Source organism: Strigops habroptila, chromosome 9 (genome assembly GCF_004027225.2).
Source record: "Strigops habroptila isolate Jane chromosome 9, bStrHab1.2.pri, whole genome shotgun sequence".
NCBI lineage: Eukaryota > Metazoa > Chordata > Aves > Psittaciformes > Psittacidae > Strigops > Strigops habroptila.
Window position 1 is genome coordinate 10,832,919 of NC_044285.2, and position 24,660 is coordinate 10,857,578.

At 39.0% G+C, this 24,660-nt stretch overlaps 2 protein-coding genes and 1 long non-coding RNA gene across 10 annotated transcripts in view; 1 reads left to right on the forward strand and 2 right to left on the reverse strand.

The window, feature by feature from the left end:
* The window catches only part of TRPM7 (transient receptor potential cation channel subfamily M member 7), a 58,802-nt gene extending 58,467 nt beyond the window's left edge, over positions 1-335 (reverse strand). Inside the window, exon 1 of the mRNA XM_030498149.1 lies at positions 1-335. Coding sequence (XP_030354009.1) covers positions 1-3 — 3 coding nt within the window. The 5' untranslated portion in view covers positions 4-335.
* Positions 250-21,425, forward strand: LOC115613094. 5 transcript variants are annotated; one of them, XR_003993272.1, is made up of 6 exons: positions 250-598; positions 1,411-1,486; positions 5,866-5,929; positions 8,977-9,088; positions 12,964-13,129; positions 13,417-19,119. It is a non-coding gene; the product is annotated as an uncharacterized LOC115613094 (long non-coding RNA). The 5 variants fall into 5 exon arrangements; XR_003993271.1 differs by lacking the exon at positions 5,866-5,929; XR_003993274.1 differs by lacking the exon at positions 1,411-1,486.
* Positions 8,351-24,660, reverse strand: part of SPPL2A (signal peptide peptidase like 2A) — a 27,859-nt gene continuing 11,549 nt past the window's right edge. The window contains exons 6-17 of one of the 4 annotated variants that reach the window (XM_030498152.1): positions 24,331-24,482; positions 23,000-23,096; positions 22,014-22,115; positions 21,026-21,107; positions 20,652-20,726; positions 19,908-19,964; positions 19,697-19,750; positions 19,181-19,280; positions 18,265-18,342; positions 17,768-17,928; positions 15,641-15,674; positions 8,351-11,083 (exon numbers count right to left, since the gene is read on the reverse strand). In XM_030498152.1, coding sequence (XP_030354012.1) covers positions 11,052-11,083; positions 15,641-15,674; positions 17,768-17,928; positions 18,265-18,342; positions 19,181-19,280; positions 19,697-19,750; positions 19,908-19,964; positions 20,652-20,726; positions 21,026-21,107; positions 22,014-22,115; positions 23,000-23,096; positions 24,331-24,482 — 1,024 coding nt within the window. In that variant the 3' untranslated portion in view covers positions 8,351-11,051. The remainder of the gene's footprint in view (positions 11,084-15,640; positions 15,675-17,767; positions 17,929-18,264; positions 18,343-19,180; positions 19,281-19,696; positions 19,751-19,907; positions 19,965-20,651; positions 20,727-21,025; positions 21,108-22,013; positions 22,116-22,999; positions 23,097-24,330; positions 24,483-24,660) is intronic. The other 3 variants (XM_030498154.1, XM_030498151.1, XM_030498153.1) reach the window with 3 other exon arrangements.

Genomic DNA, 24,660 nt, shown 5'->3' on the forward strand with positions numbered 1-24,660 from the left:
CATTCTCCTCAGGGCCGGGCTGGGTCTCGGCGCCGACTCTGGTTCTCCTCGCGCCGGGCAGCTCCTGCTCGTGGTTCGGCGTCGGCGGTGGCGGGGCCTGTCTCCATCTATCGGGGCTGAGCTCGGCAGCAGCGGAGGGCTGGGTGAGGAGAAGCCGGGCGAGGACAACGCTCCGGGGGCGACGGGAAGAGCGGGGCAAGGAGGACGGCGCTGGCTCGACTCCGCACCGGGACTCAGCGCTGGCGGCAGCCTCGGCCCGGCGCCTCTTTCTCATAATTGTGCGACTCGGCCGGCAGAGAGCCGCGGCGCTGCCGCGTCAGCGCGACCCGCCCCCGGGAGGAGGGGGACGCCGGGGCGGTGCTCACCGCCCCTCAGCCGCATGTGGCGCTGGGGCCCCCGCCGGGCGCGGTCGGGGATGGGGGCGCGGGGGCCGGCCTCCACCTTCCCACACGGAGTGGGAGTCCCTGAATGAGCGCAAGTGGGTGCCAGGCGGCCGTGTCCCCTTTGTGCTGTTCGTGAGGTAAAGGCCAAAGAGACGTTGAACACGAGGCTTCCCGGGACAGAAACCCGCCTGCCTGGAAACGCGTGGTTCGAAGGGGTAAGCTGCTCCCGACAGCCCCGTTTCTCCACAAAACCATCACCCCAAACACCGGGTGTCGCGGCTCCCCAGGTGCCCGGCCCGGGAAACGCTATCTCAGAGCAGATCTCGAATCAGGGGCCTCGATAAACTGACCCTCGTTATTCCTTCTTTAAACCACACAACAGGGAGCAGAGTTAGTTAAGATTCGATGGAGATTTCTTGCCCATCGTGCTCATGCCATGGCAGTGCCACCATTAGCAGTGTGTCACTCACTCTTTGTTACTCAGTCTGAGGAAAATGGGAGGAAAGTTGGTTTTGGAGGGAAAAAGGAGGATGCATTTCTTCCACTTCAGTCAACTCTGTTCCCAGTTTAGATTTGGCACTGCCCCGAGCAGTAACTTACCTTCTTTTGACTCTATGCAGTCAGCAAACTTGGAAAATTGGTATCATGAATAAAAAGCCATTTCCACTAGTTCCATTATATCTTTTGCAACAAACTGTATGCTGGAATAAACAACATTTGTAAGGGAAGAAAAAGAGATCAATTCAGTTTGGTTCAAGTTACTTGTATTCCCTAAGTATGAGAAAAAAAAAAATCTCGAAAAATCTGTCAGCTAAAATTTATGTCTGACAATTTTTATGTAAGACATAGGCAACTAGGTAGCTCAGTGCTTCCTTTGCAATGAAAGCATGTTTCAAAAGTAAGTTAAATCTGGCTCAGAGTTCCTGGTACCATTTCTAACATACCACAACCACATGAGAGTGATAATTTTGTGGAAACCGAATCAGAACGTTCAAAATAATTTTAAAACTTTGATTTTAATTGTCAGGCGTCATCATTTGTTGGTACTGTTGTGACAGGATGGTGAACCATGACAGTAATACCTCTTCAGCCTCTGAAGCTTGGTAAGCCACCAAACTTACTAGACCCACTTCCATGATTAGAAATGGATGGTCAAAAATCAAACCAAGCACTTAAAAGCAACAGAATTTGCAGCTGTTAGTTTAACCAAACTGTAGATAACAAGAAACAAAATGCCCTCTCATTAGCAGCTACTTGGCAAGGCAAGTCCAGTAGTAAATTCTGCTAGCAGAACGCACTTGCTCAAACAATAGGTGCAAATTTGAGAAGACCCAATGCAAGGGCAGGAGTTCAGCTCCACAATCAGGGTGTTGCTGCAGGATGTTCCTCAGCTGCAGGGGAGCTCCTAATGCTTGGTTAACTTCAAAAGAATTTGTGCTATCTTACATAGCTATGAAAATTAGGCTGCTAGGACTCTTAATTTTCATAGAATAGGAAAATTAGGTGTTTCCAGGGAAAACTTAAATTAGTTCTGAGTACAAGATCTCACAACTAACAGGCTAAATTCACTCTCTTACTGCAGAAGTAGTCCAAAACCTGCTGATTCACAGCTACTTGTTCCCACCCAGATTCCCATGTGCTAGTGCTAGTTCTTGGCTTATGGAGCAGTAACAGAAGGAGAGTGGAAACCAAGTATATTTTTTTCTGGAGAGGGTTGAAGAACTTTCCAAAGGAAAGCAGAGAAAATGGGGGAATTCTGAATTCTTCAGCTAATACCATAAAGCATTTCTGACAAACTACCACATTCCTGCTTCCTCATGTTTTCCCCTAATTAATCAATCCTCGCATCCCATGTGAAGTTAATAAGCAAGTTCTTCTATGACTAGGTCCTTCTATATGAAGCTATACTGACTTGATTCTCATGGTTATCATGTTGGCCTCTAAGTTTAATAATGGTAAATCCAAGAGCTAGACGGAGCAAAGGAATTAGGAAAAAGTAGCTGGAGGCCAGCCTGGGCATGAGATTTCTCTGGTACAACCTATTGTTTTAGGAGAACATGCTTGAGGTGAGGTATTTTCCATGCTTGATTTTCCTGTTGATACTGCAAAACTGTAAAGAGATTGACATCAAATTTTTCGAGAGTTAAACTGTTTGCAATAAGCTTAGATGGAGAGACAGCACATTGTTTCACTGGAACAGCTTGTGAAGAAAATGAAGGGAAAATGAAGGGAAAATGAGTCATCAACATCCTCTCTGCCTCACTCTGTCTGGGGGAATGTCAGCCTTCAGAGTGCTGTGAAGGGGGGCAGGACGCAGCACCACAGTGAAGTACGTCCTCATGACCTGGGAGTGATGGCACATGGCATAAGGAAGTCACCTTATATCCCTTTATTACTTTTATTAGCCATACAGAACGTGACTTGGTTTACCCTCAGCTAGCAGAGTTAGTCATCCAAAAAGAGTGACTTCTTGTACATTCAGATCTTATATCCCATAAATCACTGTAGCTCAGCCTCAGAGGGAAGTGTTACCTTCCAACCACACCAATAGTAAACTCAAAATTCCTCCAGGATCTCCTTCCAAATCAACAACTGTCAGCTGTGAATGAGAAGGCAATAACAAAACATTATTTTACACCTTATTGCATTTAAGGACCTTTACCTGAAGCAAGCTTCTGTTATCTAAAATAGAATATAACTGGTTTAAACATGCTTGTGGTTCCTATCTCATTTTTATACCTCAAACCAAACTATCAGTCTGTCACTGGCACTTTATGTTGAGTTTGTTATGTAAGCATCACCAGAATTAGTAAAATTTGTGATGTCAACCTTAATAGGCTTAAGATCGCATTAAACCAGCTGTAACTTGATCTCAGTGCAGTAAGTGCTAAAGGACTGTAGGAAACCTCTCTAAGAAAGCCCTTACCTCAGGCTTTTTTGCTGGCAATATCCAGCAGCCAGGATGAGGCTCACTCACCCTCATGTCAATGAAATACTGACTCAGGCACAGAAAGGAAAAATTAAAATAGATCATTCTCTTTATGAGAAATTAAATGAGTTACCGTTAAAGTAATTTGGGTTTGACTTTTTGTTTGATTCCCTAAAAAAATTTTCCAGAGAGACACTCTGCTTTTAGGCAGCTCTTCTTTTAAACTTGTTCAATATATGTGCTGGAGTTCAGGTAGTTAAATCAGAAGCACATGCCAACTGATAAGGAGATCTAGTTAATATCCTACTCAAGGTCAGACAGATTCTGCATGGAAAACATTTCTGTCCCTTACTAAAGTCATCTGTGGCAGAAACGAGGTATTAGTGATGCACTCCTTCACTTTTCTTATTCTTAAGAAGGGTGAGTTCTCCCACATGATTTTTTGTTTTTGCGACAGCTTTGTCCATTTCTGACAGATCTGGGTAAATCGGGGTAAGTGAGGTGTGCAGCTATAGCTACAGTGCCAACTCACCAGTTTACGTTCCAACTGCTACTCCCAAATACTGAAGATACTTATTTTTTCAACCTGAAAGTTTAAAATTGGTCAAGTAAGGCAAAGAAGCGTGCAATGACACAGGTTAATGGGATCTGTGAGTCTCCTCTGTTATTTGTGAAGGGTTTTTCTAGTGCTGGAGTTTCCGTGAAGTATTTTGCCTGATATGTCTCAGATAATACACAAAATAACATCACAAACACACAACTTTTCAGCAATTACAAATATGCTATTTCAAAATGGGATGAAGTAGAAACAGCTTATTACTGTTAATCACAAAACTTAAGAAATATAACCTAAAAGGAGCAGATTTGTTTCTGTTGAAGCCAGGAAAAATAAAATTCAAAAAAAGTGTAATTTCAGAGTTTTTAAACTGTTCAGAAGTTCTGGTCACTGTTGGTACATGGTACACTCCAGAGTTACAGATCATCTTCTGATGAGGTCCCAAAGGTTTAATCATCTTTTTGCATGATACCAAGGTTCCTCAAAACCAAAAAGTAGTTAGTCTAAACAATGTGTTACCTTTAACAGCTAAGAAGATGTATTCCCTCAAAGGAAACAAGTGCCTTAGGTGTACATTCAAGAAATAGGTCATAAAATCTAAGGTAAAAATAATGTGCAAAAATTTTGCATATTTATCAGTCATAGAACAAATTATCCCCTGTAACTGAGATAAGAAGGGAGCACAGAGGCAGCACACCTTTAGAGATGAAAGAGCTGATCTGGTATCACCCAAAGGCCACCCGTGCAGTTCAGAGTTGAGCTCCCCTCTACCTGCGAGACCCCATCATGACAACACGAGGGTATTTTCACTGCATTTAGGTGTTAACTAAGGGCATCTTACAAGGTCAGCCATTTACTTTGCAACTCACATGCCAGGAAGCTCCATGAGGCTTCTCATCTTTTTGGTGCTGCCCTGTTTTTCTGGGACTGGCAACTTACCACCAGCACTAGGAAAAGGCTGTAGAGCAGCTTTTGGATGGCAGCACAAACGGCCCTATCCCACAACCAAGCTCAGAGTGCAAACCAAGGAACTCAAGTTTGACTTTGGGGTATGGCTTGTCACATCCAAATCAGGTAAATGCAAGTGTGGATTTTCCACTTCTAAAATCTGCATGAAAGATATTCCATATCAACAGGAAGGGATATCCCAAGTTCATGAGCTGATTGAGCACACACAGTAGTTCTAAATGCGTGATTTTTCCTTTGACATGCTCCATAGTGTACAAAAAAAGATACTACCCAACCCATCGATTAAAGTATAATGTAAGCATATCCTGCATTTGGGAATATGATACATTACTTACTGCTCAGAAAACTATGTTTCAGAGCTTAACCAACACAGGCCAAAGTCTTGCACAAAACTGCCAAGGGTGTGCCTCCCCATGTCTCTATTTACATGTGTTAAACCAGGACAGTCTGGGGACATTTACACCATAATGGTGACCCTTTGCAAGTTTTTATCAGTGTCTGTCTACCTTAAAAAAAACCAACAAAAAAACAACACACAAGAAACACAAACACCTAAAATAAGCTTTCCTGGGAAGATTGTTCTCGCTGCAATCTTTGGACTTACAAATTCTTATTTTGAGTTTTCACTTGTTAGCAGGTGAGCTGGTGCAGGCAGTGAGGTCGCCGGTGTATAGAGATGCTCCATGCACAAGCAGCAGAGGTGCAGCATCTCCTTCCATGAGTGCACTGCCCCAAACAGCGGCAGTCAGAGGTGCTGCTTCTCCATGCAGCCAAGCAGCAGCAGGCAGCAATGTCAGCATAGCGTGACAGTCTAAACAAATTGCTTTTCAAGAACAGGGCAGAAGGTCAAATGAATTGCTTCCTGAATTTTATAAATTGGAGACAAGTTCACAGGTATTCTTACACAGCTGTTTCTTGACATTTCTTTTAAATCCAGGGATAGGTACCTCATAATCAAAAGGTAAAATTCTAGGTGAGCCTGCACAGGACTGGTCTTAATTGTCCAACTCTGAATTCTTATTTGACAGTGACCCTGACAAAAGCATCACTTGGTCCTGCAGAGGCTTGCTGTTCCATTTCTTAGGAAAAAAGGTACCAGTGGGCATGCATTTGCTCTTTTCCCATTGTTACTGTAATGTAAATTTACTTTTTAAATATTTTTTAAACCATCTACTAGAGAGATACTCACCTACCAGAGGAATAGCTGTTTGCTAGTTTCCTGCAGTTGACTGCCTTAAATCCTCAAAGATGTATCATTTTTCCAGCATAGTTTCTGTTACCTTTTGAAAGAAACATTCATTAAAAGGACCCAAATTTTCCTGTAGCTTTGATAGAGACACATCACAACAAAGCTTGACAGTAAAGTAACTGAGTTATTGTTGAACTTTTAAAGGTACCAATACCTGATTTATTTCCTTGTATTCCCAAGCATATACAATACAGAAGTTGATATATTGTAGTGGCCTTTCTGCAAAACACGGGGAGAGCCAGCACTGGTAAAACTGCAAAACCTTCCTTTCTTTTGTTTTCCAAATCTAAGCCAGGCTATTACACCAACACTAATGCAACCCAGAAAGTCACTGGGACTGTAACACAGATAAGGATGTGCAGAAGATAAGCTATTGTTTTAAGTTACTGGTGGATTGAGCTGGTGGGTATGACTGCTGCATTTTTAAGAGAGTCCAAACAATTAAACCTCCTCATAAACGCCCATATCCATGCTGGAACAGAGGAACTTGTTATTGTCCAAAACAAAGTAACGTGCAAAGACACTTAAAAACGTGCTGGTATTGCCTCAAATAGAAAACAGGAGGAAACAAAGGAGTCGAGTGAAAAAAACAGACATCAGAATACCTGAGAGCACACTCTTAAGAAAAAGCTGAAAGGGAGCTCTTTGATCTAAACACTTTCTAGGTTAAAAGGCCTTTGAGCTGCAAGCAAAATCCCTATTCTCAGCTATTTAATGCCTTGTGTTCAGGGAAACAGGATCTTGCACATTCTTTATAAATAAGAGGAATTCCAGAGATACCTGAGCCTCCATCATCAGCCTCTCTGAAGAACACAAAACCTTGAACTTTGATCACTCGCTTCTGACAAAAGGGGTGACAGTCCGAGTTGCTCTCTCCTTTTCTCGGAAATTAGAGAGATAAAACACCCAGTAAAATGTGCTATATGGGTTATGTGAAAATAAAACAGCACTTTGGCTTCTGAAAGCATTACAAATCCAAAGACAACTTTTAAGTATGTTTAAATCTAACAATTTAGTAAATCATTCCATATTGAGGGTGTGTGAATCAAACCCACATTGTCATGATAAAATGAGATTTTCTAGGAAAAAAGTAAAAAAAAAAAGGCAGATTATTCAGGCTGGAAAATGAGCAGAAAATACTTAAGAATCAGAGCAGTAGAGCTGGAATGCTCCTCTATAGATTGCCTAGTCCATCCTCCCTGCCAGGCCTGTGTCCACTTGTATTTTGAATATCTCCAAGGATGGAGACTCCACAACCTCTCTGGGCAACCTGCTCCAGTGTTTGACCAAACTCACAGTGAAAAGCTTTTTCTTATGTCTAAAGGGAATTGTATTGTAAAGATGGGACCAACCTAAACAGGCAAGCACTTGTTAACTAATAACAGTAACCCCCTTCCTTAGAAGAAACTACTTTTCTTCTGCTTGCAATTTTCAAGCCTCAGAAATTTGCAGTTTCGCTAGCATCAAATGTACCAGCCTTAACAAGGGAATGCAGGGGGAACAGATGGTGCAGAACAAGTTTACTGATTGCATCTGTGTCTGTTCTTTGTAACTTCTATGCTTTTTAAAGAAAATAAATAAATCCAGAAAGCATTCTGGAGAGTTCTCTCCCTTTTAAGTACTCAGATACTGTGACTCAATGCTACTAGCACCTCCAGTATATGAGCAGAAAAGGCATAAAATACTTAGAAACATGTTAAATACACACTATCCCAAGGTTCTAGGGATGTCTGAAGGATCACATAACAAGTGGGTTTTGTTTTCCCTGCCAATATTTCCAACCCAGCCTGGGTTTCAAGACTGAAGCTTGGCTTTTTCTTGCCCTTCATACCTAGGGCTAAGTACATTCAGTTGAACAATGCTTCTACAGCACTATTTCCTAGGCTGAATGCAAGTAGGCCTGTTACCATGAAGAAGTTTGCACACGTTAAATTTCTAACTCACTGTTTGTCAGGTATAACTTTCACAGAGCTCCATGACTAGAGCTGTGCAACAAGGATGTGCTGAGTTAAACCAATAAAATTGATGTAGCTCAATTCAGACTTCAGTTCTCTCCCTGCCTCTGCAAAAATAAAGAGACAAAAAAAAACCAATCCACCAAAACCACCATCCAGGCAGGATGGATAAAAATTACAACTACATATTTATATGAGCATGTACCATGAATATTTTGAATTTACTTGGTGTTATGAAGTATTAACTGTTTTGTCATGAAAATCCACAGTAAGAAATATATGAGTCAGAACAAAGTAATTACTCGACTGGGTTTTTTTCCAAGTAACATTTATTAATAACATTCTTAAAATGATAACTTGAGTCATAAGGGAGGGGGCTGTTGTCAGTAAACATACAATGAAAAGGTAGTAAGATTTTTATGTGTATGACCAAAAAGGCCTTTAACATAGTGTTTAGCCCAACCAAATTTAATATTAAAAACATTCGAAATTGCTAAGTGTTGCAATCAGTTCTATTGAACTTATAAAAACCTCATTTCAGTAGTCAATACTAACCTATTATTTATCTAAAATTTTTAACTCCATTCTTAATTTTTGTAAACAAAGCACCTAAGCATTTGAAAGAAAAAAGTTAGTTTACATCCCATTAAACTGCAGCACATGAGTGTGAAACCTCAGGCGTGATCAGGCATGGAGCACAATTAGGCACAGAACAAGACAGAGTTTCCACAGCCAGCTGCTGATGCTGCCTTATGTTGCCAAAGATCTTTATTTGTATTAATTCCGTTATCATTTATGGCTGAAAATGTAGCAAATCCTCCATTCAGATTATTTCAAAGAGAAAAAGGAGTCATATTACATAGATTTGTGAAGCTTCTGAGAGCTCCGAGTAGTGCATGACTTTGAATGAGTTACAACTTCTTTATCTCTTTCAGGAATTTTCAGAAACTTCTTCATAACTATTTAACTTTGGCAGATACTGGGCCTGACAAAGAGCAGAACAACACATCAGAAGACAAGTTTTCAGTCTGCTATTGGAACACTGAGGTATGCTGTAATTTATTAAATGCCAGTCAAAAAATTTGAAGATGGTGCACAAGATCATTGTATTCTGAGGCTGTCAGCTCAAGCTTAGGTCAAGAAAGTCAAGAGGGGCAACTACTAACATAGGAAAACTGTTAGTAATTTCTGTTTTCTTATGGAAGCTGCAAACAAGGTGGTTATCTTACCCGTATCAACTGGCACCATGGTCAATCTGCGTGAATGGCAACAACTGATACTCAGGCTGGAAGTTTGTCTGCTCCTGACTCTCAGGAACAGAAGTTTAAATTTGATATAAATTATGTAAATCAGGGCACTTGCAGTAAGCCTTTGTTAACTGCCAATATAGATTTACAATTGTCTTTATTAGCATACTTCCAAAGTAAATCTAGCTAAACTAGATTTAACCTGGGTAAGTTGTCCTGAGCTGACATGCCCCAAACGAACTATAAATGTCTGGAGGTGACCTTCAGATGAGCACTGAGGCACTTGCGTGAGGCACTGCAGTAAAGTCTGCATTGACACTGCCCAGCATGTGCTTATTCCGTTGTTTTCTCCAGGTTCTTGAACTTGTACTGACTGTAGGAATGACATTCGTTTAAAGAATAGGAAAAACATTTTAAGGACTACCTGACATTAGCACTAAGTGAACTCAGTTGTCTCCTGTTGTTGCCTTCTCCAATTTTCTTTGGTGTAAAGTGTTAGCATTACAGCTACACAAATTTCCTACACCTAAACCCCCTCGATTTGCAGTTTCCTGAAAAAAGAAAGTGTGTCAAACAAATTCAAAACTCTTCTAAATGCAAACTAATGATTCAAACTATTTCTCCTTTTCCAAGTCTTTAAAAGCTAAAACAAATGAAGATTAAACAAGTTAAACACATGCACTGGCCTTAACTAACACAGGCACCACTAGCACTATTCAAACCTGTTGTTTTGTCTATCAATTGCAAAGAATTTTCAAAAATAGTTTAAAAAAAAAAAAAAAAAGTGTAGAATCAAAAGCTAAAAAACCCTGTCATGTCTTCCCCCATCCCTTGGAACTGATCCACAGCCAAATGAAGATCACAAATAAAGACCTAGTTTCAATGGGTAGGAGAAGAACTAGGCCAGAGTTAACATTACAGCCCGCCCACCCAAATAGCACTTCTTGAGCAAAACCCCTGTTGCCTTTCACACCATTTTGTGTGTCAACTATTCCAGAAGCTGCACCTAAGTTCCAGGACCACTGTGTAAGTACGTCCCCCTTTAATTTTTTTTTTGGAAGTGGTTGGTGATGTGTATAATCTAAAGACTTGCATCAAAGCTTAACAATTTTTACAATTAAGGCATAAGCCAGTGATACCGGGAGGGAAGGAGGTGGGGAAGAGCTCTCAACCCCAAGCTAAATTTGCCCTGTTACCTATTTTATGGCTTATGAAGTACACAGACGAACATTCACGCTGTTTATTCACTTACTTGTAGTGATGGAACTATAGTCTCACTCTATAGTTACTTTACTATTGATCTTTGTATTCAAAATCTGGAAAGAAGTCCTCTGAAGGGTACTGTGATTTATTTTTCTTTTAAATGAAACTTGACTAGTCTTAATCAAAATTAAGAAAAAAATTTCATTCAAACTGATATGGGTAAGCAACTTTTATAAAAATATACTGTATAGAAACACATTTGGAAAATTGCATAGAAAATATCCTTTTATTTAAATCAAAATAAGGCACCGTTTTACTAGCTATGGTTTGGCTGTAAAAATGCAAGTCTATTTTGATTACTTTTATGTTATTAACAATATTTTCCATAAAAATATAGGTATGGGAATAAAAACCCTTTTATACAGAGTGGGAAACACTCTACTGTAAAACTTCACCAAATTTGCTCTCATTGATTTGTAGAAAATTTGAATACTATTTTAAATCCAGATCCTACATGTTATTGTCCTCCAAGCTGTTCACTGGCTGATGCTGTGCTTTCTTCATTTCCTGTATAATCCAGGTGTTCCATCATCTAAATGTAAAAAGAAAAGAGATAGGTACCTTTATAAAGAAATACTGCTTTTCCCATCAGTCCCACGTATTTGTTAGCTAAGAGAAATATAATTAAACATGTGTTAGAGTGCATTTTAGCAGCACACAGATAAGAAGTCCTCTGTAGATCAGAAAAGTATTCAAGCCAAATAATCAAAGCTCTTTTAGCTAATGCTTTCTACCTACAAAAGCATTCTCCAACCAAGGATTCAAGTCCTCTACAAGAAATTAACCTTGTATGTCAAAAGTGTCTCATTTATTAAATACAGAGAACAAATTAAAAAAATGATTGGGGTAAAGCAGATTTTTCAAAGACATGGTTTGCAGAACTGGAAATAGACCCAGGATCCTACCTAACATGTACAGGTAGCAGGCAATAGCTTGCATAAAAAACATGAGCTTTTTCTTTTCATGATTGTAAAGGCTAGCCATATTACAGTTAGTAGAAACCTACTTGATTTGCAACGTTTCTTTGTACATTTTCCTTTATTTTAAAAAGGATAAAGGAAATGGAATTGCAAAATCCTGCAACAGAGCAGAATCGGAACCAGACTGTTAAATAGATTGATCATACTTCCCAATTCCTGTAACTGATTAGGTCACCTGAATAACACAAGACAATATTGTACTTTTCCTGACTTAAAAGCAGCCTGTTTCCTTACCCACTGCTGTATTGCTAGAGCACAATGAAGACTCTGGTTTCTTCCCTAAGACAAGGCACTGAATAAATTACATTGGTAATACACACATTAGTTAGTGTGACAAACCAACACCCATCAGTTTGAGGGCTTCAGAATTAAGCATAATTAACAAGAGGCCAAGGATTGGACAGTTGTGATAGCTGACAACCAGAGACAGAAGATACAGAAGTAGTAAAACTAATGTTGAAAAACAGAACGAGTCAATGAGCTCACATACGCAGCATGGCAGGATTATTAGGACAAGGGCATAATTTCAGCATCATGAAGTAGAAAACCCTACAGATGTTCTTCCATAGTGGCACATACTGCCTACTCGTAAGAAGGCTCCCTGTTTTCCTGTAAAACAGCTGCTCACTGCATGGGTTCTAAGCTGGACAGATTTCCACGCAATGAGGACACGATTGCTTTCTTGTCTTACTAGAACCCGCTGCTTGCCAGGCTCTGACACTGTCACTTTATATGCACTTTAGTGTGGTATAATTCCATATATATAGGGCAAAACCAGTAATTCCTTTAACTTGCTTTCTCTAGTCATGACCCATCTGTGTGCCGTACCTTCTTCTATGCCAACAGAACCATTTCTTGCAAGGTGTACAAACATACCTTATTAAAAGCAGGTTTGTTTAAACAAGCTGTTTCCCAGTCCAGACATGCCAACACACCGTGCAGTAAGTTGAGATGACAGTTCCAAGGCAGAAGCAGGTCACTGGCTCTTGGGTAAAGCTTAGGAGGGCCTACTGGCCACAATATCAATCTAACTAAACCCAGAAAAGGTCTTTCATATCCCTCCCTTCACATGTCAGAACTAAGACAATAAGAATTAAGGCAGGCACTAGTATTAACAATACACCTAAGAACCACGATATAGCAATAGCACACACTCAGTCCAGCAGCAAATACCAAGCTCTTGGGCTAATGACAACCTTGTATTCACTTCAGTATATCTAGAACTTTCACCTTGCACTGTAACCAAAAACCCACATCAAACCCTCATCAAACCCACATCAAACCACCCAAAACAAACCACTCCCTACAATTACAGAAGTCAAACCCTCAGTTTGAATGAGGATTGAAGTATTTGTTTCCATGAAAACACAACAAACCTCCACATGGCCTCACATTACATCAAGAAATGTCAGGTTATCTTTCTTCCTTCTAGGGAGGATCATCTAACAGCTGGCATAGAGAGGGTAGTTTTGGTAAGCATTTTTGCAAAATGTTTTCCTGTTAAACTGACAAGATGCTTCCAGAAGAAGAGTTAACACTATTTGCAACAATTCAGCATATCCCAAAGTCAAAGATTCTTCTCTTCATCCTACAACAAGGTAAGTAGCACAAGACGTACTTATGCTGGAGATACCACTTCTAGTTAAATCTTCAAGTCTCTGCTTAATGTAGCAGATTTTTAAGTTAACTTTAAAACCAAAATGGCTAGTAAAGCATAAAGGGTGTTTGGGTTTGGTTTTTTTAATATACATAAATGTTACAAGGCCAAAAAAAAAAAAGCCATCCCACCTCATTTCTAATCTCTCCACCATATAGAAGAAGGATAACCCACAACTTGGACGCAGGGATAAACAGATGCCTTTCTAAAAGTGTATCTCTGTTGTAGGTTCTCGGGACAACCTCATCCTCAAAGCCCCAGCAGAAGCTGCAGGAATCTTTACGACAAGCAGCAAGATGAACGCACCATGCTAAAATCATGGTGCAAAGTTATTTCAGGCCTCAAAAGAGCCAGAGCAATCAGACCGTACATTGTGGAGGGCTGATGAACATTTAGAAGCTTTTCTTCCACACCTGAGTTCCTGACAGTTTTTAAGGGGAAGAGGGATGCACAGTGTCAAAATGGGTTAAAAGTAAATGGTTTTTAGTTACAAAGCTATCTCCTAACATGGTGAACTACCAAAAACCAAAAAAAAACCCCACAACCAAACCCCCCAAACCGCACACACAGAGCGAAACTAGAAATGGCAAAACATACTCCTTCCTGTAAAAGAGTACACAGCACCTATGCATATACTTGCCTACAAGATTCACTCTGATGTTGTTGCATTCACATAATTCTTAACAACCTATAGCTATGATTAATGCAAGTATCTAAAAATGTGATCTAAAATGACAGTACTGACAGCAGGTGCATGCTGTGTAACACGCCAATGACAAATCTGTTGATTTATTACTTCAAAGAGAGATAAGAAAGCTTGCTGAACACTTCAAACTGACAGACTCTAAAAAGTTGCTGGACTATTCTACCTACAAGACTTCAAAGTTGCATTAGTCCACTACATTTTTCATGGTGTTACTAAAATGATTTCATAGACTTTACTGATACAAAAACCAAATAGTATTTCTAAATTAAATAAATAACTGGGAAGTAAGTATCAAATTAGTTTATCATGCAGGCATAAATGAGAAGTATAAGCAATCCAGAAAACCTAGAAAAAAAACTTTATTAAACGCTTCTTGGCAGCAACATCTCCTACATTTGGTGGTAGGAAAGTTGGTAGATTACTCTCCCCAGAAATCCCTGTGCTTCAGTAAATAATTAAAATGTTTTTCTGTGCAACAACTCATTACAGCTCAAGACTACTCCATAATAAAGCCACATATGGCCTAACTAGAATTCAAGACTGCATCATTATGCAGAAACAGAAATGCTCCCAGCTAAGAATTATGGGACCTCAGAGCTATCTTAGGGAGTCAAGGATTTCCCACATGTATAAAGTAGAAACTTAAAAACTGGTTTTAACAATCGTATCCAAGAACTTGAGTGCACACAGCAGGACAGGAGAATCTTATGTTATAAAAATACAGTCTGGCCATCTGAGTTTAATTTGCATTCAACCGCTCCCACTTCCTAATCTCTTCTTGGGTTTGTATCTAATTTACTTATTATTAAGGCTTTTTAATGAGACTTAAATTGTTAAAGTACTCTTTATTAGAAGAAAGAGGGTAATGAGAAAAGTACTTTTCAGTTCAGAATTTAAGACACGCAGAGTTCACCATCTCAAACTGTTTTCAGTGTAATGGACAGACAAGCTATGCTTTATAAGCAGATGGATAACTGGACTGCCGACTATAATTCAAGATTAGATTTAAACACTGAAATTCTGCAAGAATATGACATTTGAAAGCTTGCATTGCTCTCTCCATGCTGTGCTTGAGACAGTAGACAGCTGAATACCATCAGTGTTAGCAGTCATGATCTATAGCCTAAGATTAAACCCCTCACTGCAGTCTAGAAGCTGTGCAGCGGAAGGACCACAAAAGCTGGCCCGAATCCTTGCTCCCCATCCCACTTCAAGCACTACAGACAGCACAGGATAAGTGTACTGTTGAGTAGTAAGATGACAGAGGGACTGTAGACATGGTACTAAAGACAAATCATAATGCTGAACATTGTAATAGAGGACAACAAAATTGTGACGAGCACTAAGCAGTTTTTCATGTCAATGCAGTGGCACAGAAAAATTAGGTGAAGGACTTCCATATAGGCAGAGAAACTAAAACTAATTCTAAGTATTTGAAGACACTGCTAGGGATTTGGGAAATTACAGTGTAGAGAGGCATACAAAGCCTGCCTTCAGGCTTAGGAATCATGGTTCCATTGCTACTTAACTTTTCCCGTATGCCTTTCAAGAAAGAAAGAAAATCCAACCCCAACACCTACGCGCGAAATGAGATTTATAGCTTGTCTTCATTGCTACCCTCTTCTATTTAATTACTCAGAAAAAAATTAAAAAGATAGACTCATAAAGGAAAAGATGAAGCAGAGGGGAAAAAAGAAACCATAAGATGATTAATAAAGTTGCATTAAAAGAAGGCCATAATCACACCTTGTAGCAAAGGCGTCCTGGAGGAGTCCGATACCTAAATAAAATTCATTCCATTATTAAAATCATACACAACAAAAATCAGAAAAACCCAAAACTCAAAAAAGCTAACTAATGGTCTATAAGTAAACAGCAGCATTCATGAAGTTTAGTCACCTGATAGACCATACATGCTCTTGTTCCCCTATTCTTATGACGCTTTGCTCTAGCAAGTCTGCAACGTTTCTCTGTTTCCATGAGGACAAAACAAACCTCTACAGAAGTCTGGCCACCCTTGTCAATGGGGCAGCTCTGCTCCAGTCCAAATGATCCTTGCTGTAGTAAAAGATAGCCTTTTGTCAGCTTTCTATATCTTTGCTCCTCAGAAGGAGCAATTAAAGCTGGAGATTTCAACCCTGGGGTTGTATGCATGGTTGGTTTGGGGAGGTTTTTTGCATGTTTGTTTTTAAGTTCAGTAAGAACAGTTCAAAATACAGCTTCAGGAGAAAGATCAGCACTGCAGCATTCTGAGAGTGCAACTTGAATAACACCCTCTGGAAAAAAATAATATAGAAAATGTTCTTCAGAAAGTTACAGAAAAATAGGAGTCAGTAAAGTTACACAGAGGTGTTCAACCACAAACAAGTCTAACTTGGGGGTTGTGGAGTGGGGGTTCTCTCTGGCACATTTTAAGTTGTGCCAGAAATGAAGCCGTCTGACTGCAAAACAAGCTGAAGTTGATTAGTTTTAATCCTTCAAGAAACCAGTTGAGAGGACATGAAATAACTACTATGGCAACATAATTCTTCCAAGTATGAGTTTTGCTATGAGAAGTGCAAGAAATTTTTCTCACTAAAGAGTATTGCCAAATCTACTCAGGCCACTCTTACTCAGAACTCAACTGAGAAAAATAAATTGCAAAGTTCCACCCCCCAACAGACACGGAGTTACTGGGTGTCGTATCTGTGACACTCTGTTTTAAAACAGCAGTCACCAATTTCTGTACAAACGCATGGTAAGCCAAATTCATTCTGACCTACAAAGAAACATTTCCATTTGCTGAACCTATGAAAGGAGGAGAGTTGGTTCTGTAGACAAAAAGACAGGATATCTAGTTAAAGCTGAAGGTCTCCTGAGTAATTGCATACCTAGCCAACCTCCAGCTGAAGCAGGTGTAGAGTATTAGTCAGATCAACAAAAGGTAGTTTTGATAACACTGAATACTGATAGTACTATAGAAGCTGCATGCCTGCAGTTCTACATTTACAAGAATTACCACCACCTTGACTTAAACCTTGCAATGCAGAATTTGAAAAGGCAGGAGCTGCTTCCTTCCACCATCAACTTCACATCACCCGCTTCTGGCAACAGACTACCCATTCTCTGAGCTGAGTTCCACATAGCCTAAATACAGGTGATAGTTTCTGAATTGAAACAATATTGGACTTCAGGTCTCAAAGCAAGATCTAGAGTAACCTCAAGACTGGCCTGTCTTATGATAAATGCCAGCTCACAGGAGCTACTGGCACACTCTGTTACGACAGCAAGTCAAATCAGGGGGAATGTGCACATGTCAAGAGGCAGAGGCAGATAGCTGGTGGGATTCAAGGACTGCAATTCCTGGGTAATGTTAGAAATAACCAAAGGGGAAATGCAGAATACCCATGGCAGCGTGCACACTGCTGTGATAGAAAACAGTTCTATAACCACCCAGCTATTTTGTTGCTGAATGATTCATATAATCCTGATTATGCAGGAAAGTTTCTAAAATTGTAGCTGATCAACTTACCTGAACTGTCTCTTAATAGAGGACTAGTGCAAACTGTAATCTGCATGCTTAGTTCAGTGACTCATGTTATACCACATCAAGATGACAGTTGAGGAATCTTAAAACATGAAAAAAAACATTCCAAAGAAAATAGGACAAATTACTTTTTCTATGAGTACTGAACCAGCTATTTCATCTCCCTTAAGCTTTGTTCTGCCTTGCTCACTACTAGACTAAGATTTTCTAAGCATAAAGACTATTTTTCCTTATTAGTTCCAGAAGATAACATGAAGACTAGCAAAAAATGGATTACAGGCGATACATTACCAAGTACTTCTAGAAGCAGACACTCAAAGGAATTAACTACAACATATTCAGCCTACCTGGTAACTGCTTCCTTTCCAGAACTTCTTCATCTCTTTGCGCCTCCAAGCAACAAGTGAGCTAGTGATGAGTGTACATGGGACAAGATAGAGAAGGGCAGGTTGTCCCATCTTCATTAATGCCAAAACAACGAAGGTCAGCACCATACCAATGGCATAAGCTATAAAAAGATATTTATATGCACACAATCAAGAACAGGTGATTTTTTAAATTCAGTCATTTATTTAGTAAGCCAGAATTATTATTTAAGTAATATCTTCCCTTATTAATATAAGTGAAGAAAAGATGGACAGTAGGTTACTCTGTATTTGCAAGCTTTCTCTAAGCAACTGACTACCATAAAGAATGCTCACCTTAAATATGGGCAGGCACATTAAAAAGAGATCATAAAAAGATTCTTGGCAACATTGAACCTTTACCCGAAGAAAACTACCTGGTTATGCCATTTAAAAAAGCTAGTATGAAGAGTTAACATTGCTGAAATATCACAATTTACCTATTGTACAAGAAATGTAGTATACAGAAGATGAACTTGTCTGAACATCAAATCTGCGACAGTAGGCAACTAGAAGCCCTTAAAAGGAAAAACAAAACAAAACAAAAAGATTAATGAAATATTTAGCCATGATTTTTTTTTCTCCCCAGTCCTCCAGATCAAAGCAGCAAAGAAAGAATTTATGTTAAGACATCCCATTACTGTATGTTATCTTCTTCGCATTTATTTCTGGAAAGCCAAGAACCAGTTTAAGAACTTCTACAGTAAGTCTTGAAAATCAAAACCATCATAAACCAAGTAAGCTTGGTATTAAAAGGTTTTGGGGTTTTTTTAACAAGCTAAATACATTGTGCTATTTTCAATTTTTTAATACAGAAGGGTAACAGCTTAGTTCTAATACTTTTCTTCAACAGGATTTTAATGCTCGCTTTTAACAATCGCAATTTTGCCTGCACACTGTTCATACGATGGTGCTTTGTGCCTGACTTCATTTGCTCAAGACTTCAACTATGGCAAAATTCAGCTCTTCTAAGAAAGATGGAAAAATTTGATAATATATTTTCCGTTACCTCACCTCCAATTAGATAGTCTGGGATACAAAAATAGTATGAAGTCACAGAAGAGTTGCTTTCTGCGAGATTTCAATGAGATTTAATTAATATTAACAACTGGATTTATCTGTGGGACTTGTATTTACACAATACAGTGCAATAGAAAAGCAAACCCCTTCACTATGTAAGTGTTCTATAACATACTAAGCTGTCTGATATTGTGGCTTTTGTTGTATTCTGCGTAACAGATAAAGCCAAACTGCCGCATCTGATTTAGTTGTTGAATAAACTGAAATGTAAGTCAGTTGAGAATCAAACCCAAGATATTTAATTGTAATTTACAATTGCCAAAAACATTTGCTCACCTGGTACAATAATGTCTCCAAAACCCAACAATGAAAATGGCATGTCACACAGTGTCGATGCAGAGTATTCAAGTCTGGGCACTCTAATAACCACAGGTAACTGTAAAACAGTATTTCAGAAGCCCACATAAATCTAATCTAAAGCATCCTGGTGTTTTGGAGCTTTTTTGACTGTTTGCTTAATACACAGTTTAAATATAATCAATTTATTGTTAATGCAGAACTTCAAAATAGGTAGAACCTGAAGTAAAACCAGAAACCAGCACAGAGAGTAGATAAATCTTAAGGCAGCAGGTAAGCTGGAATTTCAGATTTACAAATAATATGCACACACAAAAATAAAACATCAAACCACATAATGGGAATTACAAATCTGGATTATTACCCTAACTAGAGAATATTGATCAATGATATGCAGGCCCTGAAGAGAAATTTGGACAGTCAGGTTTTCCCCAAAAGAATAGTCTTTTCAGAGGGAATAATTTAAAAATCCAGTATCTGAAATACAATCCTTACTTTCTCATGGGGAGCTGAGCGTTCAGTAGGGACTTCCACCAAGTTTCCATCATTCTAGGATCAAACCCAAGTCAACAGGTATTTAATACTTAAAAGAAAATAGCAGAAGCTGGCTATATTTTGCGAGAAAGTTATGCTGAAAAGCACACTAAGAATTAGCTACGCAGTGTCAGTATTTTTATGTTGCGCACATTAAAACAACTGTTCATACCTTTTCACTGTTTCCAAAAGGACCAGCTGCAACTTCAACCATTATACTTGCCCCATTCTGAAATTAAGGTTATTTTTCAAAAATTAGTGGCTTAATGTACCAAAACATTCATACTACACTTAAAAAAAACTCGCGTGTACCTCATTTTACAATTCAGGATTGGAAAAATCCTGAACATCCAAAGGAATGTACTAGTATTGGACAGTATTATACAGTATTGTTTTGCTTTGAAAACATGTATTCCAGCCTAAAATAATTTTTAAAAAAACCACAAACAACAAGTCCACTAGAGGTAGCTGGAAGTTAGATAAAAATGTGTCAGCTTTTTCTGCCATGAGCTTTCTGCTCCAAAATAAAAGGTACACTTGCTACAGTTCACACTACACTGCAGAGGAGCACTGCAGAGAGTACTAGAGCATGTTTCAATATATGGGTGTTGAAAGCAAAAGCAGGAAGAAAACTGTAGGACAGTAATTTCTCATCATTGTGCTGTCACACAATTGGGGACAGCTTACTTTTGGCCATGTAATTGCTGAAAACTTAAATAATTTAACAGCATTTATGGAACCTACACAAGCATTATGCTCAACAGCCCATAGGCCACTGTTGCCTTACATGAAGAAAAGGAAGTCAGCATTCCTGCATTGAGAATACTGAAAATACTAATCTGTTTGACAAAAATACTGCCCCAGTGACTGGACAACATTTTTTTGTTTTATTTTAAAGATAAATTCACAGACATACCTTTGTGATAAATGGCGTTATGAAGACAAAAAACACATCATATAGAAGGAGAAGGCCCAGAAGTATCACACAGGACTGTCAAAAAAACCAAACAAAAAGAAGTAGAAAATATTACCATAGGTTTTCAAGGACTGCACACCTGGATTCTGGTACCACTGCACCATGCTGCTATGTTAAACAAAAAGGAAGAACCAACCCCCACCTCTCCTTGTTTTTATCCTGGAATGACATACAGAACAGGATTAATTTCTATTAAAAATGTTAAAGATTTTCTTAACTTAAAGGCTTTCTTCAGTGTTGAAAACCTACTTCCTGCTACTAAACTTAGATTCATGGCATTAGAACACTTCCTTAAGGTAAGCAACTTGCAGTACCTTGAAGTTGGGCATCTTCAGTGTTTTAATAAAGTTTAGGCAGAAAGCAACTCCCAAGATGTCTTGCAAAATCCAAGCCCACCTAAAAACAAGAATATATTTTTACACATTGTTCAAACTACTGCTGGAGTCTAAGTGCAATAATGAGTTTAGGTTTTTCTATAATGTATATTCTACACCATATGATGTTGTGCTCAGCATACAAAGCTGACTGAAGGAGGAAGGATATTTGGAGTGATGGCATTTGTCTTCCCAAGTAACCATTACATGAGATGGAGCCCCACTGTCCTAGAGATGGCTGAACATCTGCCTGACAAAGGGCAGTGGTGAATGAACTCCTTGTTTTGCTGTGCTTGCGTGTGCAGCTTTTGCTTTACCTATTAAACTGTCTTTATCTCAACACATGAGTTTTCTCACTTTTACCCTTACAATTCTCTTCCCCATCCCCCCCGAGAGGGATTGCGCCAAGAGGCTGTCTGGGGCTTAGTTGCTGTCTGGGGTTAAACCAAGACACTTTTCTTCATCAGCATACTACAGAGAAAATGAGTTGAACAGAGGCCATAAAAGGGCTTTGGTGCTTACTTGTATGATTGCTCACTTGATTGGAAGCCCTACTTAATATCTGGCTCAAGACGCTACTTAAGATTGTACTACAGTATTTGTGTATTTATGGTCCTGTGCTTCCACAGGAAGCACAGGTCTTACAGTCCCTAGGCTATTTTTGCACCTTTTTTTCTTCATTAAAAATCAAGTTAGTTCTTCCTCATCTTTATAATTTTTTGTAACTCCAAATTACCACACAGTTCATTTGTATAGCTTTGTTCTCCATTATTCCCATGCTCGTTAAGCTTCATAAATACATTTATGACTTTTTTGAAATCAGCACTGAGTACAGACGGATGCTATGCTCCAGGATTAGTTATATGATGGGAAGTTCATTAATGACAATTATTCATATTACTCTTTTAAGTCAGAATACATCACTTACCTATCTTCATTTCGAAACACTGCCCAGACGACAGCTGCTGCTATGCAGAATGCAGCAAGAAAAATAAGCCTCACTTCAATGCTTTTGTTGCAACATGCAATCCTGAAAGAAAATAATTACATTAAAAAAGAAAGCTGGCAACAGCCAAAACATATGCCTGTGCTATTACGGGTCCTCAAGCTGACAAGGTATTCTCACCTTGAGAGCTTCTCCTTTTGCCCATTTGTTCTATCCAGACTGAGGTGGCATTATACTGCAGTACCAGTCCTCCTCTGGGCTGCATTTAAAACATGCCCAATGATAAGCCAAGTTGGGCTTTGACGGCCAGTCCTCATTTTAGCAAACACATCCAGGGAAGGTGGCAAGCAGATGAATTTATTTAATCTGTCATTTAACAACTATGCCAACAGAACTATATCAGCGCAGGATACTTAGAGTAGTAAGGAAACGCTATCTGCACACTGGTAACACACTACCTGAGTTAGAACTGTAACCACTAACTTTAACAGAGGACATGAGCAATGTGTTGCCTTCACAAGAAGTTAAAACTTGGTCTGTCGCAGGTACAGTACAGACTAACATGAGGGAAAACAAAACCTCTTTTGCCAATAGCACAGTACTTGCTTGAAACAGGACCAAATGTGCAGGATTCCCCCTTACCGACTTCCTTGATGAACAAAGTGAGCACACCTGAGTAAGCACACCAAAGTGGGCACAAGCCAAGCTCAGGTGGCCAAGCAGAGCTTTTCAAGTTTGCTTATAGCAATGATTTCAAATAAAAGTAATGCAGCAAGTGTCCCGCAATACTATTTTAATTGTTAATTATACTACAAATACCTTTAGTATCTTTTAAACAATCCCACATACCAAACCATTCAGGAAACAATTTGTCAAACTACTCTTGTGTTTTCATACTACCTTCAGCAGCAACCAGAAAATACCCCAAAGAAACCTTCCATTTATAATAACTGAAAGGTGTACAATACCTGCACTGCCCAAATGGTATTTCTCCTACTAACGCCGCAAGACAGTTGTATAGACTCATTGCAGATGCCAAGCAGAAGACTGATATTATAACATACACTAAATAAACAGAATGGAAGATGGGAATCAGTGACAAAATACAATAGGGAAAAAATCATATGAGAATCAAACACAACAATGTATATTTGACATAAACTGTTAGGAGTTATAACACTGCTCAGTACAGTCACTGGAGACTACATGAGCTGATTACAGCAAGTGCTGAATTCTGAGTGTCTCTGTCATGACGAGTTCTCATTAGGCAAAAACCTGAGGTCTGAAAGTTTTTAATTGACCCCCCCTTCCCCCCCCCCCCTTTTATTTAAGAAGAAATAAGTCACCTGTTACTGGTTTCACATACTTCTATTTGGTTTTAGCCAAATAAAAGCAAAGTGCTATTTTACAACTACCAGCTTTCTCAATTTCTGGTAATACTTCTCACTTCAACTTTCCCTTTAATCACTTTGTGTGCTTATGCCTAAAGATTTCAATATCCCCAAGATCCCACTGATGATTTAGGTGATATTTTAAGATATTGAACACCCCATTCCTTCCAAAAACTTGTATGTAGTTAGGAACCACCTGGTTAGGAAAAAACTCTATATTCCATGTTCTAACTTAGAGTATATTGTGTATTCTAACTTATGGTAAGCACCCCGGAACATTTACAAACAATAAGACCAGTTGTTCGCTAGTTGGTTTAGGGTTTTGTTGGTGGTGGTTTTGGGGTTTGGTTTTTTTTTTGGTAGTGAAGGCCTGACTAGAAAGCAATTCTGATACCTATAAAGAGATTATTGAAAAAAATCAACCAACAGTTTGGAAACTACATTTTAGTGGAATTGCCTCATTCAAGAACTTAGCTTATTGCTAGCATGAGTGAGTTTATTCTATGATGGTAATGCCATTTCACCTGTATTTTAATTAGGTCACTGCAACCACAAACTCAATGTCAATGTAGCAACACTGAACAAAAGTTTTCACTCTAAACACCACTAAGTTATCATTGCCATCCTTCCAAGAACATCAACATATATCATATACTTTCCTTACTAGTCACTGCCACCTCTACTCCACATTATTCAGGATAAGCACTGTCAAGGCAAACTTTGTAAGAGAATAGAAGAAAGCTTCTCTGTAAGTAGCAGCTACATCTTTTCAACCCTCAACTCATACGTGGAGAGAACAATTAAAAAACAACATTAATTTTAGTTTAGAAATCGAGCTTTTTAGACTTGGGCGCCTAATAAGATCCTGCAGAAAAATAAGTCAAATGAGATCATCCATTGTTTCTTACCTAACCATTTGTAGAAGAAATAGAGCAAGACCAGCATGACACAACAGATGACAACAAACAAGATAACTGTTACAGGGGTGAAAGTAACATTTTCTTCCTTCTTTCGTCTTGTTTCTCTCTCTCCAGGACTTGCTATTGCTTTCAAATTCTCACTGTTTTACAAGAACGACAAATATTTACCTTAGATGACAGATTATGAAGAAGTTTTACTATAACCAGAATTGTTGTTACAAAGCATTTAGACTGACAGCATTTCAGGCTAATCCTTCATACCATTATTCGACTTTATTAAAAGAACAAAAAAAATGGTATGCTTATTGTTTGAGTTTC